The sequence below is a fragment of the Rutidosis leptorrhynchoides genome, chromosome 6, assembly GCF_046630445.1.
Source record: "Rutidosis leptorrhynchoides isolate AG116_Rl617_1_P2 chromosome 6, CSIRO_AGI_Rlap_v1, whole genome shotgun sequence".
In the NCBI taxonomy this organism is placed as follows: Eukaryota; Viridiplantae; Streptophyta; class Magnoliopsida; order Asterales; family Asteraceae; genus Rutidosis; species Rutidosis leptorrhynchoides.
In genome coordinates this window covers 125,330,917-125,347,873 of record NC_092338.1, presented here as the reverse complement: position 1 = coordinate 125,347,873, position 16,957 = coordinate 125,330,917, and the positions used below count along the sequence as shown (strand labels likewise).

The 16,957-nt window shown below is 35.1% G+C and overlaps 1 protein-coding gene across 1 annotated transcript; it reads left to right on the top strand.

Moving 5' to 3' along the window:
* Positions 1-991: 991 nt before the first annotated feature.
* LOC139854054 (uncharacterized mitochondrial protein AtMg00810-like) lies at positions 992-1,582 on the top strand. The gene has a single exon (XM_071843380.1). The coding sequence runs from the start codon at positions 992-994 to the stop codon at positions 1,580-1,582; it is 591 nt and encodes a 196-aa protein (XP_071699481.1).
* Positions 1,583-16,957: the final 15,375 nt, after the last annotated feature.

Genomic DNA, 16,957 nt, shown 5'->3' with positions numbered 1-16,957 from the left:
TTGCCATTCACTTAGCGTTATGCTAATTCCCCTACAGTGTTTTGCCCTGCATGTGTGTATTAGCAGCTTTTAGTGGGTTTTGCAGGACAACCGAAGATGTTTGACACAGTTCCACTATGATGTGTTTTTGTAATAAACTATATGGTTAAATGGTTTATAGTAATAACGTAACACCAGTGTTTTGTGTAATCATATGTTTCTGTAAATAATATGTAATATGTACATTAATTAGTCTTCCCCTGTGAGTATCTTTTAAAAAAAATGTGTATGTAAAAAGTACGGTGTTACAGCAGGTGTTTTAGGTGCTAAGACAGGTGGACCTTCTACTTCAGATGAACGATCAACATCCTCCACTGCTTTTTATACTCATTTGAATCAAACCGGAAGAATCTTCAGGAATGCACACTGTTGCTTCGTGTCGCAAGTCGAGCCTGAGGTCAAAGATGCATTTCAGTATGATGAGTGGGTTTCAGCTATGCAGAAAGAACTTCAACAATTCAATCATTTAGGTGTTTGGCGTTTGGTAATTCCACCTTCAGGCTGTAAACCGTATGGCTTGAAGTGGGTTTTGAAAAATAAGAAAGATGACCAAGGTATCGTGATCCGGAACAAAGCAAGATTGGTTGTCAAAGGGTATCAGCTGATTCCAGAAATAGACTACGATGAGGTTTATGCTCTGGTTACTAGACTAGAGGCTATTCGAATGTTTTTGGCATTTGCTTCGTTTAAAGGTTTTAAGGTTTTTCAGATGGATGTGAAGAGTGCATTCTTATATGGCACTCTACAAGAAACAGTGTATGTGACTCAACCATCAGGCTTTGTTGATCCACATAATCCGAAAAAGGTATATCTCTTGGAGAAAGCGCTGTATGGTCTTCAGCAAGCCCCGAGAGCTTGGTATGCAACTCTGTCAAACTATATGATAGAGAATGGTTTTCAAAAAGGAGTCATTGATTAGAATCTGTTTATCGAAGAAAAGAGTGACGACATCATGCTGGTACAGGTTTATGTTGATGATATCATCTTTGGGTCTACAGATCAGAAAACGGTAGATGAGTTTGAGGATGTAATGCAGAAACGATTCAAGATGAGTTCACCGGGGGCCATTAATTTCTTTTTAGGGTTACACGTTGATCAAACAGATAAAGGCATCTTTCTACATCAATCGAAGTATGCAGCAGACATCTTGAGCTGGTTCAAGATGGAAGATGAACGAGTTGCCAAGAATCCTCTATCGGTGAATCACGGGATTACACCAGAAAATACTTGTTCCAAAGTCAACCCAACTCTATATAGGGCTATTATCGGTTCCTTGATGTATCTTACGGCATCTCGCCCGAATATCATGTTCGCGACTTGTTTGTGTGCTCGTTATCAAGCACAATCGAATGTGAATCATATGTTAGCTACAAATAAAATCATGCGTTATCTTAAGGGAACTCCGAGTTTGGGCTTATGGTATCCACGGAAGGATGGGTTCGAGTTATCAGCTTACAGTGACTCTGACTATGGAGGGTGCAAAATATATTTCAAATCTACCTCTAGAGGTTGTCAGTTTTTGGGTAGCAGGCTAATAAGTTGACAGTGTAAGAAACAAATAGCTGTGGCACAATCTACGTGTGAAGCCGAATATATTGCTAATGTAAGTTGTACATCTCAGGTTGTCTGGATTCAACAACAATTGTGGGATTACGGTTTGCATATTTCTAACACTCCTATTTATGTTGATAATACTGCTGCTATTGCTGTAACTAAAAACCCTGTTAACCATTCAAAGACCAAACACATAGGGATCAAGTACCATTTCATTAGGGACTATTATGAAAAGCGGTTAATTGATGTCCTATAAATAGGTATAATGACCCAACGTGCTGATTTGTTCACTAAAGCTTTTGACCAACCACGTTTCCTATTCCTGTTAAATGTGTTAGGTGTGAAAGAAAGGGCGGAGGTCGTGTTCGATAAGGAGTTATTGAAGTAACCATCCAATATGAATCATATGTATATTTGCATCTGCATGTTGCATCATTTTTTCATGTAGCTTAGCTTATTTTCTGCTTTGCATGTTTAGTTTATTTTCTGTTATGCATTTTAACATGAAAAACCTCAAAAGATTGTGTTTATTTGATTTTTGCTTTAGTAGATTAGTTGAAAAAAATGGCATCACCAGAAAATACAAAAACATTAGAAAACCAAAAAAACATATAAAGTTAAAAAATCAGAAAATGAGAAGTTGCTATGTGATAATGGGAAATGATTGTATTACTGAACTTACATGTTTATCGTTTTGCGTATAAAGTAAGTAATGCATGATTAGCTGATGAATGTCGATAAATTTTGACAATCGAATTTTGGAATGAGATGATCACACAAATATAAAGTAAATAATCTTAATAAGGAAATCATGGAAAGGTTTACAGCGGTTGACGGTAGTCACCTAACTATCACTGAGAATGTAATGAGAAACGATCGTTCAGGAACTCAAAAGACGGTTGAGGTCTTCCCTACTACGATTTATATTCTAGTGAAGGATTCCCAAGTAAGTCTACAAGATGAGTTTACTCTATTAGAATGTATACCAGTTTCTATTTACCTTTATTGCTTGGGCCGAAACTCATCAGTAGGTCATTCAGGTATCCAAAGAGGGGGGGGGGTGTTCTTTGCTTGACGGATAGAAAAGTGCAATTCAGTATCACAGACATTTATCGGTTTGAGAATGTATCAGAGGAGACTACTTTAACACCAATGGTTATGGCTGCAGTGTGAATCATCTTCAATAAATAAGTGGTGCATCATCGTCATAGTTGTTATTTTTGTTACTTTGTGTTTATCTTCATTTATGATATATGCAACATCAGAAAATCCAAAAAAAAAAAAAAAAAATTCGTTGTATTTTATTCATGTATATATGTAAGTAAAAATCTCAATAAAGATGATGCACAACATCAACAACAAAGCATAAGGGATATCAATTTTTGGTTTCAATGACTATTTGTCCATTGTGTTCTATATTTGAATGAGAAAGGTGATCAAACATTGTGCTGATTAGAACGATTTAAGTTATCTACATCCGAGTGGGGAGAAGTGTCAGATTTTCAGATCTAGAAAACTCAAATCATTTTGTCCATGAAGTCATCATTTAGCAGGACTGTGCTTCTATTATCTGTGATATGGGTTGTGCCGATTGATCTAGATAGCTGGGGATATCTTCTGGAGGATATTCTTGAAATGCCCAGTTCATATTATTATAAACATTCCATAACAATCGGTTTCATTGCGAGGTTTTGACCTCTATATGAGATGTTTTTCAAAGCCTGCATTCGTTTTCAAAAACAAACCATAACCTTTATTCTATCGACAAAGGTATAAAAGACATAACGTACATTATCAAGTAATGATAATCTAAAATATAACGTTTACACACGACCATTACATAATGGTTTACAATAATATTATACAACAATTTATTTTTCTGAATGTAGTTTTTCTTTAAACATTATCATACAAGCATGCTGACTTCAAATCTTGTCTTTAATTAGCATGCAACAGCGGAAGCTCTTAATAATCACCTGAGAATAAACATGCTTAAAATGTCAACAAAAATGTTGGTGAGTTACAGGTTTAACCTATATCGTAATTTGTAATAATAGACCACAAGATTTCATTTTCCATAAATATACATCTCGTACAGGCATTTCGCAAACTGCATAGAGATAAAAATCATTCATATGGTGAACACCTGGTAACCGACATTTACAAAATGCATCTAGAATATCCTCATCATTTCAGGACTCTCATCGGATATGATAAATCGAAATACTAAAGCATCCGTAACCCGGATGGGGCTTGTTGGGCCCGATAGATCTATCTTTAGGATTCGCGTCAATTAGGGTGTCTGTTCCCTAATTCTTAGGTTACCAGATTAAAAAGGGTGATATCCGGTATAATAATCCAACATAGAACGTAGTTTCAAGTACTTGTGCCTATTTTGTAAAACATTTATAAAACTGCGTGTATTCTCATCCCAAAAATATTAGATATTAAAAGTGGGACTATAACTCACTTTCACAGATTTTCAATTCATCAGAAATAAGACTTGGTCACGGGTCGATTCACGAACCTATAACAAATATATACATATATATCAAGGTTTGATAGAAATATATTCACATCATTTTTTTATTTACGTGTTGACGAATTAAGTTGTCAAGTTTGCAGTCCGACGTTAGTAGTCCACAATTAGTAGTCCAATGTTTGTAGTACGTATATAATTCAAAATATCACCCCTGTAATAATCAAAACATAGTATACATATATTGTATAAGACTCAATCATGACCCACGTTACCGATATTGTAGCTACACGTATTATGCATGTGGGTCTTTCGATTTATCCAACGTATTGTGTAACTAATGTCTTAACTAATCAAGATTACATGATATTGTCTCGGACTTATCCGAGACTAGTATATTACATGGAAATACTCATGACATGTTAGAATATATGTATAATACAAGAAAAGTTAGCTAGGATATGGTTAGTATAGATTTTAATGAATTAATCCGTAATCATTTTAGTCATTTCTAACCAATATTGTTTTGCCCATAACTTCTTTATTACAAATCCGTTTTGAGTGAATCAAATTACTATGGTTTTGTAACGAAATTAAATTTGTGAAACTAAACTGAAAAAGTAGTGGTTAATTTTTGGATTTACAGGTTACAAGTCATTTTTGAAAGAGGTAGTCATTTCCGTCGAAAGAACGACATCTTGATGACCATTTTGAAAAACGTACTTCTATTTTGAGTTTAACTAAGATTTTTTGATATAGTATTGAAATGTCCCGTTCTTATTGATTAAAAACGTTCCATATTAATTGATTTCGTTGCGAGATTTTGACCTCTATATGAGACGTTTTTCAAAGACTGCATTCATTTTTAAAACAAACCATAACCTTTATTTCATAAATAAAGGTTTAAAAAGCTTTACATAGATTATCAAATAATGATAATCTAAAATATCCTGTTTACACACGACCATTACATAATGGTTTACAATACAAATATGTTACATCGAAATCAGTTTCTTGAATGCAGTTTTTACACAATATCATACAAACATGGACTCCAAATCTTGTCCTTATTTTAGTATGCAACAGCGGAAGCTCTTAGTATTCACCTGAGAATAAACATGCTTTAAACGTCAACAAAAATGTTGGTGAGTTATAGGTTTAACCTATATGTATCAAATCGTAACAATAGACCACAAGATTTCATATTTCAATACACATCCCATACATAGAGATAAAAATCATTCATATGGTGAACACCTGGTAACCGACATTAACAAGATGCATATATATAGGAATATCCCCATCATTCCAGGACACCCCTAGGATATGATATAAATTTCAAAGTACTAAAGCATCCGGTACTTTGGATGGGGTTTGTTAGGCCCAATAGATCTATCTTTAGGATTCGCGTCAATTAGGGTGTCTGTTCCCTAATTCTTAGATTACCAGACTTAATAAAAAGGGGCATATTCGATTTCAATAATTCAACCATAGAATGTAGTTTCACGTACTTGTGTCTATTTTGTAAATCATTTATAAAACCTGCATGTATTCTCATCCCAAAAATATTAGATTTTAAAAGCGGGACTATAACTCACTTTCACAGATTTTTACTTCGTCGGGAAGTAAGACTTGGCCACTGGTTGATTCACGAACCTATAACAATATATACATATATATCAAAGTATGTTTAAAATATATTTACAACACTTTTAATATATTTTGATGTTTTAAGTTTATTAAGTCAGCTGTCCTCGTTAGTAACCTACAACTAGTTGTCCACAGTTAGATGTACAGAAATAAATCGATAAATATTATCTTGAATCAATCCATGACCCAGTGTATACGTATCTCAGTATTGATCACAACTCAAACTATATATATTTTGGAATCAACCTCAACCCTGTATAGCTAACTCCAACATTCACATATAGAGTGTCTATGGTTGTTCCGAAATATATATAGATGTGTCGACATGATAGGTCGAAACATTGTATACGTGTCTATGGTATCTCAAGATTACATAATATATAATACAAGTTGATTAAGTTATGGTTGGAATAGATTTGTTACCAATTTTCACGTAGCTAAAATGAGAAAAATTATCCAATCATGTTTTACCCATAACTTCTTCATTTTAAATCCGTTTTGAGTGAATCAAATTGCTATGATTTCATATTGAACTCTATTTTATGAATCTAAACAGAAAAAGTATAGGTTTATAGTCAGAAAAATAAGTTACAAGTCGTTTTTGTAAAGGTAGTCATTTCAGTCGAAAGAACGACGTCTAGATGACCATTTTAGAAAACATACTTCCACTTTGAGTTTAACCATAATTTTTGGATATAGTTTCATGTTCATAATAAAAATCATTTTCTCAGAATAACAACTTTTAAATCAAAGTTTATCATAGTTTTTAATTAACTAACCCAAAACAGCCCGCGGTGTTACTACGACGGCGTAAATCCGGTTTTACGGTGTTTTTCGTGTTTCCAGGTTTTAACTCATTAAGTTAGCATATCATATAGATATAGAACATGTGTGTAGTTAATTTTAAAAGTCAAGTTAGAAGGATTAACTTTTGTTTGCGAACAAGTTTAGAATTAACTAAACTATGTTCTAGTGATTACGAGTTTAAACCTTCGAATAAGATAGTTTTATATATATGAATCGAATGATGTTATGAACATCATTACTACCTCAAGTTTAGTAGGTAAACCTACTGGAAGTGACAAGAAATGATCTAGCTTCAAAGGATCTTGGATGGCTTGAAAGTTCTTGAAGTAGGATCATGACACAATAACAAGTTCAAGTAAGATTTTTACTCGAATTAAGATAGTTTATAGTTATAGAAATTGAATCAAAGTTTGAATATGAATATTACCTTGAATAAGAAAGATAACCTACTGTATATAACAAAGGTTTCTTGATCTTATATGATTACTTGGAATGGATTAGAAAGCTTGGAAGTAAATTAGTAAACTTGAAGGGATTTTTGAAGTGTTCTTGAAGTGTTCTTCCTATGATGATTATAGCTTGATTCTTGAAGTGATTTTTGATGAAGATGATGATTAACTACTGTAAAAATACGTTCATAATAGTGTGTGTGTGTTGAGAGAGAATTAGAAAGAGAATTGGAAGTGAAATGGAGTGAATGATGAGTGGTAATTGGTGAGTGGTGAGTGGGGTTAAAAGGAGTTCTAGTTAGTTGACTAGCTCATGGTAGAAGTTAAAATTGATTAGTCATACATGACATAATCAAGAGTGGAATCCCATGCTAGTTCCTATTGGTATATACTCATAGTAAGTACGTTTTGAAGCTGTGTATAATACGGGTAAGAATACGACTAGAATTCTTGATGAAAGAAAAGAATGGAAAAGTAACTGTAACCATTTTCATTAAGTATGAGTGTTTTGATATATGTCTTGAAGTCTTCCAAAAGTATTTTAATACATCTAAATACACTACATGTATATACATTTTAACTGAGTCGTTAAGTCATCGTTAGTCGTTACATGTAAGTGTTGTTTTGAAACCTTTAAGTTAACGATCTCAATTAATGTTGTTAACCCATTGTTTATTATATCTAATGAGATGTTAAATTATTATATTATCATGATATTATGATATATTAATATATCTTAATATGATATATATACCTTTAAATGTCGTTACAACGATAATCGTTACATATATGTCTCGTTTCGAAATCCTTAAGTTAGTAGTCTTGTTTATATGTATATAACTCATTGTTAATATACTTATGGAGATACTTACTTATCATAATCTCATGTTAACCATATGTATACCCATATATATATCGTCATGTCTTTTTTACAAGTTTTAACGTTCGTGAATCGCCGGTCAACTTGGGTGGTCAATTGTCTATATGAAACATATTTCAATTAATCAAGTCTTAACAAGTTTGATTGCTTAAATGGTTGGAAACATTTAATCATGTAAATATCAATCTCAATTAATATATATAAACATGGAAAAGTTCGGGTCACTACAGTACCTACCCGTTAAATAAATTTCGTCCCGAAATTTTAAGCTGTTGAAGGTGTTGACGAATCTTCTGGAAATAGATGCGGGTATTTCTTCGTCATCTGATCTTCACGCTCCCAGGTGAACTCGGGTCCTCTACGAGCATTCCATCGAACCTTAACAATTGGTATCTTGTTTTGCTTAAGTCTTTTAACCTCACGATCCATTATTTCGACGGGTTCTTCGATGAATTGGAGTTTTTCGTTGATTTGGATTTCATCTAACGGAATAGTGAGATCTTCTTTAGCAAAACATTTCTTCAAATTCGAGATGTGGAAAGTGTTATGTACAGCCGCGAGTTGTTGAGGTAACTCAAGTCGGTAAGCTACTGGTCCGACACGATCAATAATCTTGAATGGTCCAATATACCTTGGATTTAATTTCTCTCGTTTACCAAATCGAACAACGCCTTTCCAAGGTGCAACTTTAAGCATGACCATCTCTCCAATTTCAAATTCTATATCTTTTCTTTTAATGTAAGCGTAGCTCTTTTGTCGACTTTAGGCGGTTTTCAACCGTTGTTGAATTTGGATGATCTTCTCGGTAGTTTCTTGTATAATCTCCGGACCCGTAATCTGTCTATCCCCCACTTCACTCCAACAAATCGGAGACCTGCACTTTCTACCATAAAGTGCTTCAAACGGTGCCATCTCAATGCTTGAATGGTAGCTGTTGTTGTAGGAAAATTCTGCTAACGGTAGATGTCGATCCCAACTGTTTCCGAAATCAATAACACAAGCTCGTAGCATGTCTTCAAGCGTTTGTATCGTCCTTTCGCTCTGCCCATCAGTTTGTGGATGATAGGCAGTACTCATGTCTAGACAAGTTTCCAATGCTTGCTGTAATGTCTGCCAGAATCTTGAAATAAATCTGCCATCCCTATCAGAGATAATAGAGATTGGTATTCCATGTCTGGAGACGACTTCCTTCAAATACAGTCGTGCTAACTTCTCCATCTTGTCATCTTCTCTTATTGGCAGGAAATGTGCTGATTTGGTGAGACGATCAACTATTACCCAAATAGTATCAAAACCACTTGCAGTCCTTGGCAATTTAGTGATGAAATCCATGGTAATGTTTTCCCATTTCCATTCCGAGATTTTGGGTTGTTGAAGTAGACCTGATGGTTTCTGATGTTCAGCTTTGACCTTAGAACACGTCAAACATTCTCCTACGTATTTAGCAACATCGGCTTTCATACCCGGCCACCAAAAATATTTCCTGAGATCCTTGTACATCTTCCCCGTTCCAGGATGTATTGAGTATCTGGTTTTATGAGCTTCTCTAAGTACCATTTCTCTCATATCTCCAAATTTTGGTACCCAAATCCTTTCAGCCCTATACCGGGTTCCGTCTTCCCGAATATTAAGATGTTTCTCCGATCCTTTGGGTATTTCTTCCTTTAAATTTCCCTCTTTTAAAATTCCTTGTTGCGCCTCCTTTATTTGAGTAGTAAGGTTATTATGAATCATTATATTCATAGATTTTACTCGAATGGGTTCTCTGTCCTTTCTGTTCAAGGCGTCGGCTACCACATTTGCCTTCCCCGGGTGGTGACGAATCTCAAAGTCGTAATCATTCAACAATTCAATCCACCTACGCTGCCTCATATTCAGTTGTTTCTGATTAAATATGTGTTGAAGACTTTTGTGGTCGGTATATATAATACTTTTGACCCCATATAAGTAGTGCCTCCAAGTCTTTAATGCAAAAACAACCGCGCCTAATTCCAAATCATGCGTCTATAATTTTGTTCGTGAATCTTCAATTGTCTAGATGCATAAGCAATCACCTTCGTTCGTTGCATTAATACATAACCGAGACCTTGCTTTGATGCGTCACAATAAATCACAAAATCGTCATTCCCTTCAGACAATGACAATATAGGTGCCGTAGTTAGCTTTTTCTTCAATAACTGAAACGCTTTCTCTTGTTCATCATTCCATTCAAATTTCTTCCCTTTATGCGTTAATGCAGTCAAGGGTTTTGCTATTCTGGAAAAGTCTTGGATGAACCTTCTGTAGTAACCAGCTAGTCCTAAAAACTGGCGTATGTGTTTCGAAGTTTTCGGGGTTTCCCACTTTTCAACAGTTTCTATCTTTGCCGGATCCACCTTAATACCTTCTTTGTTCACTATGTGACCGAGGAATTGAACTTCTTCCAACCAAAATGCACACTTTGAAAACTTAGCGTACAATTCTTCCTTCCTCAATACTTCTAACACCTTTCTCAAATGTTCACCGTGTTCTTGGTCATTCTTTGAGTAAATAAGTATGTCATCAATGAAAACAATGACAAACTTTTCAAGGTATGGTCCACACACTCGGTTCATAAGGTCCATGAACACAGCTGGTGCATTAGTTAAACCAAACGGCATGACCATAAACTCGTAATGACCGTAAAATGTTCTGAAAGCAGTCTTTGGAATATCATCTTCTTTCACCCGCATTTGATGATACCCGGAACGTAAGTCAATCTTTGAATAAATAGACGAGCCTTGTAGTTGATCAAATAAGTCGTCGATTCTCGGTAGTGGGTAGCGGTTCTTGATGGTAAGTTTGTTCAACTCTCGGTAGTCGATACACAACCTGAATGTACCATCTTTCTTCTTGACAAACAAAACAGGAGCTCCCCACGGTGATGTGCTTGGTCGAATGAAACCACGCTCTAAAAGTTCTTGTAATTGGCTTTGCAGTTCTTTCATCTCGCTGGGTGCGAGTCTGTAAGGAGCACGAGCTATTAGTGCAGCTCCTGGTACAAGATCTATTTTAAATTCAACGGATCACTGTGGGGGTAATCCCGGTAATTCTTTCGGAAATACATCGGGAAATTCTTTTGCAATGGGAACATCATTGATGCTCTTTTCTTCAGTTTGTACTTTCTCGACGTGTGCTAGAACAGCATAGCAACCTTTTCTTATTAGTTTTTGTGCCTTAAAATTACTAATAATATGTAGCTTCGTGTTGCCCTTTTCTCCGTACACCATTAAGGGTTTTCCTTTTTCTCGTATAATGCGAATTGCATTTTTGTAACAAACGATCTCTGCTTTCACTTCTTTTAACCAGTCCATACCGATTATCACATCAAAACTCCCTAACTCTACTGGTATCAAATCAATCTTAAATGTTTCGCTAACCAGTTTAATTTCTCGATTCCGACATATATTATCTGCTGAAATTAATTTACCATTTGCTAATTCGAGTAAAAATTTACTATCCAAAGGCGTCAATGGACAACTTAATTTAGCACAAAAATCTCTACTCATATAGCTTCTATCCGCACCCGAATCAAATAAAACGTAAGCAGATTTATTGTCAATAAGAAACGTACCCGTAACAAGCTCCGGGTCTTCCTGTGCCTCTGCCGTATTAATATTGAAAACTCTTCTGTGGCCTAGTCCATTCGTGTTCTCCTGGTTCGGGCAATTTCTAATAATGTGGCCCGGTTTTCCACATTTATAACAAACTACATTGGCATAACTTGCTCCGACACTACTTGCTTCGCCATTACTCGTTCCGACACCATTTGTTCCTTTCGTTCTATTAACCCCTGGTCCGTAGACCTCACACTTCGTCGTGGTATGACCATTTCTTTTACACTTGTTGCAAAATTTGGTGCAGAACCCCGAGTGATACTTTTCACACCTTTGGCATAGCTGCTTCTGATTGTTGTTGTTGTTGCGGTTATTATTGTTGTTGGGATGATTGTTGTAGTTGCTGTTGTTGTTGTTGTTGTTGTTGTTGTTGTTGTTGTTGGGCCGTTTGTTGTAGTTGCGATTGATGTTGCGATTGTTGGGATAATTGTTGCAATTATTGTTGTAATTGCTGTTGTTGTTGTATTGGTGATTCTTATCACCGTTTTCTCCCACTTTCTTTTGACTTGCTTCACATTGGCCTCTTCGGCAGTCTGTTCTTTAATTCTTTCTTCAATCTGGTTCACTAGTTTGTGAGCCATTCTACATGCCTGTTGTATGGAGGCGGGCTCATGTGAACTTATATCTTCTTGGATTCTTTCCGGTAATCCTTTCACAAACGCGTCGATCTTCTCTTCCTCATCTTCGAATGCTCCCGGACACAATAGGCACAATTCTGTGAATCATCTTTCGTACGTGGTAATATCAAATCCTTGGGTTCGTAACCCTCTAAGTTCTGTCTTGAGCTTATTGACCTCGGTTCTGGGACGGTACTTCTCGTTCATCAAGTGCTTGAATGCTGACCACGGTAGTGCGTACGCATCATCTTGTCCCACTTGCTCTAGATAGGTATTCCACCATGTTAACGCAGAACCTGTGAAGGTATGCGTAGCGTACTTCACTTTGTCCTCTTCAGTACACTTACTTATGGCAAACACCGATTCGACCTTCTCGGTCCACCGTTTCAATCCGATCGGTCCTTCGGTTCCATCAAATTCCAAAGGTTTGCAGGCAGTGAATTCTTTGTAGGTGCATCCTACACGATTTCCTGTACTGCCAGATCCAAGGTTATTGTTGGTATGTAACGCAGCCTGTACTGCGGCTATGTTTGAAGCTAGAAAAGTACGGAATTCCTCTTCATTCATATTCACGGTGTGTCGAGTAGTCGGTGCCATTTCCTTCAAAATAGTCAAATGGAACAAGTTAATCATACAGAATATTAAGAGTAGTTAATAGTATTTCGTAGCATACTATGAACTCATTTATAAAAGCTTTTTCTTCATATTAGCGTTTTATAAGTTTAAATTCGGGTAGTACCTACCCGTTAAGTTCATACTTAGTAGCTAATATACAATTCAACTACTACAATTCTATATGAAAAACTGATTGTAATAATATTTCGCGTTCAAACTTTTATACAATATTTTACAAACTTACAATACCGCTTATTTTACATAAAGCATGAAATATAGCACATAATAACTTTGATACAAGATAGTTGTGAAGATAATTCTAGCTAGTACACAAGTCGTTCAGCAAAGGCAATAAAGATACGTAATTCATACGTCCAGAAACAAGTCATGCATTCTGGTTTTACTAGGACTACTTCCCATCCTTGGTCTTGTGGAACATAACCGTTATGGCCGTTGATAAGACAGCGTGTTGTAACGTCGTCAAAGGGACGAGGGTTACGTAATGACCAACAGTCTCGTAATAACCTAAAAACCTCATTTCTTACCCCAATTACCGACTCCGTCACTTGTGGGAACGTTTTGTTTAATAGTTGTAGCCCGATGTTCTTGTTCTCACTTTGGTGAGAAGCGAACATTACTAACCCGTAAGCATAACATGCTTCTTTATGTTGCATGTTAGCCACTTTTTCTAAATCACGAAGTCCTATATTCGGATATACTGAGTCAAAATAATTTCTTAACCCGTTGCGTAAAATAGCATTTGGGTTCCCCGCAATATATGCGTCAAAGTAAACACATAGTAACTTATGGATTTCCCAATGTGATATCCCCCATCTTTTGAACGAAAGCCTTTTATAAACCAAGGCATTCTTGGAACGTTCTTCGAATGTCTTACAAACTGATCTCGCCTTAAATAGTTGTGCCGAGGAATTCTGACCGACTCTAGACAAGATTTCATCAATCATGTCTCCGGGTAGGTCTCTTAAAATATTGGGTTGTCTATCCATTTTGTGTTTTTATACTGTAAAATAGACAAGAGTTAGATTCATAAAAAAATACTTATTAATACAAGAAATTTTTACATATATCATAAAGCATAAGCACACTATATTACATATATTACACCACACGAATACAACTATCTTATTCCGACTCGCTCGTTTCTTCTTGTTCGGTTTTGGTTCGTTTTGCCAAGTTTCTAGGGATATATGATGTTCCCCTAATACGAGCTGTCGTTGTCCACATTGGTTTAGAAAAACCTGGTGGTTTAGAGGTTCCCGGGTCATTGTTACAACTTAAGGACTTCGGGGGTTGACGATACATATAAAGTTCATCGGGGTTGGAATTAGATTTCTCTATTTTTATGCCCTTTCCCTTATTATTTTCTTTTGCCTTTTTAAATTCAGTTGGGGTAATTTCTATAACATCATCGGAATTCTCGTCGGAATCCGATTCATCGGAGAATTGGTAATCCTCCCAATATTTTGCTTCCTTGGCGGAAACACCATTGACCATAATTAACTTTGGTCGGTTGGTTGAGGATTCTCTTTTACTTAAACGTTTTATTATTTCCCCCACCGGTTCTATTTCATCTTCCGGTTCCTATTCTTCTTCTGGTTCCGATTCTTCTTCCGGTTCCGACTCTTTTTCCGGTTCCTCTTCGGGAACTTGTGAATCAGTCCGCGAATCATTCCAATTTACATTTGACTCTTCATTATTATTAGGTGAGTCAATGGGACTTGTTCTAGAGGTAGACATCTATCACATAATATCAAACACGTTAAGAGATTAATATATCACATAATATTCATATGTTAAAAATATATAGTTTCCAACAAAAATGTTAAGCAATCATTTTTAAAGAAAACACGGTCGAAGTCCAGACTCACTAATGCATCCTAACAAACTCAATAAGACACACTAATGCAAATTTTCTGGTTCTCTAAGACCAACGCTCGGATACCAACTGAAATGTCCCGTTCTTATTGATTAAAAACGTTCCATATTAATTGATTTCGTTGCGAGGTTTTGACCTCTATATGAGACGTTTTTCAAAGACTGCATTCATTTTTAAAACAAACCATAACCTTTATTTCATAAATAAAGGTTTAAAAAGCTTTACGTAGATTATCAAGTAATGATAATCTAAAATATCCTGTTTACACACGACCATTACATAATGGTTTACAATACAAATATGTTACATCGAAATCAGTTTCTTGAATGCAGTTTTTACACAATATCATACAAACATGGACTCCAAATCTTGTCCTTATTTTAGTATGCAACAGCGAAAGCTCTTAGTATTCACCTGAGAATAAACGTGCTTTAAACGTCAACAAAAATGTTGGTGAGTTATAGGTTTAACCTATATGTATCAAATCGTAACAATAGACCACAAGATTTCATATTTCAATACACATCCCATACATAGAGATAAAAATCATTCATATGGTGAATACCTGGTAACCGACATTAACAAGATGCATATATATAAGAATATCCCCATCATTCCAGGACACCCTTCGGATATGATATAAATTTCAAAGTACTAAAGCATCCGGTACTTTGGATGGGGTTTGTTAGGCCCAATAGATCTATCTTTAGGATTCGCGTCAATTAGGGTGTATGTTCCCTAATTCTTAGATTACCAGACTTAATAAAAAGGGGCATATTCGATTTCGATAATTCAACCATAGAATGTAGTTTCATGTACTTGTGTCTATTTTGTAAATCATTTATAAAACCTGCATGTATTCTCATCCCAAAAATATTAGATTTTAAAAGTGGGACTATAACTCACTTTCACAGATTTTTACTTCGTCGGGAAGTAAGACTTGGCCACTGGTTGATTCACGAACCTATAACAATATATACATATATATCAAAGTATGTTTAAAATATATTTACAACACTTTTAATATATTTTGATGTTTTAAGTTTATTAAGTCAGCTGTCCTCGTTAGTAACCTACAACTAGTTGTCCACAGTTAGATGTACAGAAATAAATCGATAAATATTATCTTGAATCAATCCATGACCCAGTGTATACGTATCTCAGTATTGATCACAACTCAAACTATATATATTTTGGAATCAACCTCAACCCTGTATAGCTAACTCCAACATTCACATATAGAGTGTCTATGGTTGTTCCGAAATATATATAGATGTGTCGACATGATAGGTCGAAACATTGTATACGTGTCTATGGTATCTCAAGATTACATATACATAATATAAAATACAAGTTGATTAAGTTATGGTTGGAATAGATTTGTTACCAATTTTCACGTAGCTAAAATGAGAAAAATTATCCGATCATGTTTTACCCATAACTTCTTCATTTTAAATCCGTTTTGAGTGAATCAAATTGCTATGGTTTCATATTGAACTCTATTTTATGAATCTAAACAGAAAAAGTATAGGTTTATAGTCGGAAAAATAAGTTACAAGTCATTTTTGTAAAGGTAGTCATTTCAGTCGAAAGAACGACGTCTAGATGACCATTTTAGAAAACATACTTCCACTTTGAGTTTAACCATAATTTTTGGATATAGTTTCATGTTCATAATAAAAATCATTTTCTCAGAATAACAACTTTTAAATCAAAGTTTATCATAGTTTTTAATTAACTAACCCAAAACAGCCCGCGGTGTTACTACGACGGTGTAAATCCGGTTTTACGGTGTTTTTCGTGTTTCCAGGTTTTAAATCATTAAGTTAGCATATCATATAGATATAGAACATGTGTGTAGTTAATTTTAAAAGTCAATTTAGAAGGATTAACTTTTGTTTGCGAACAAGTTTAGAATTAACTAAACTATGTTCTAGTGATTACGAGTTTAAACCTTCGAATAAGATAGTTTTATATATATGAATCGAATGATGTTATGAACATCATTACTACCTCAAGTTTAGTAGGTAAACCTACTAGAAGTGACAAGAAATGATCTAGCTTCAAAGGATCTTGGATGGCTTGAAAGTTCTTGAAGTAGGATCATGACACAAAAACAAGTTCAAGTAAGATTTTTACTAGAATTAAGATAGTTTATAGTTATAGAAATTGAATCAAAGTTTGAATATGAATATTACCTTGAATAAGAAAGATAACCTACTGTATATAACAAAGGTTTCTTGATCTTAGATGATTACTTGGAATGGATTAGAAAGCTTGGAAGTAAATTAGTAAACTTGAAGGGATTTTTGAAGTGTTCTTGAAGTGTTCTTCC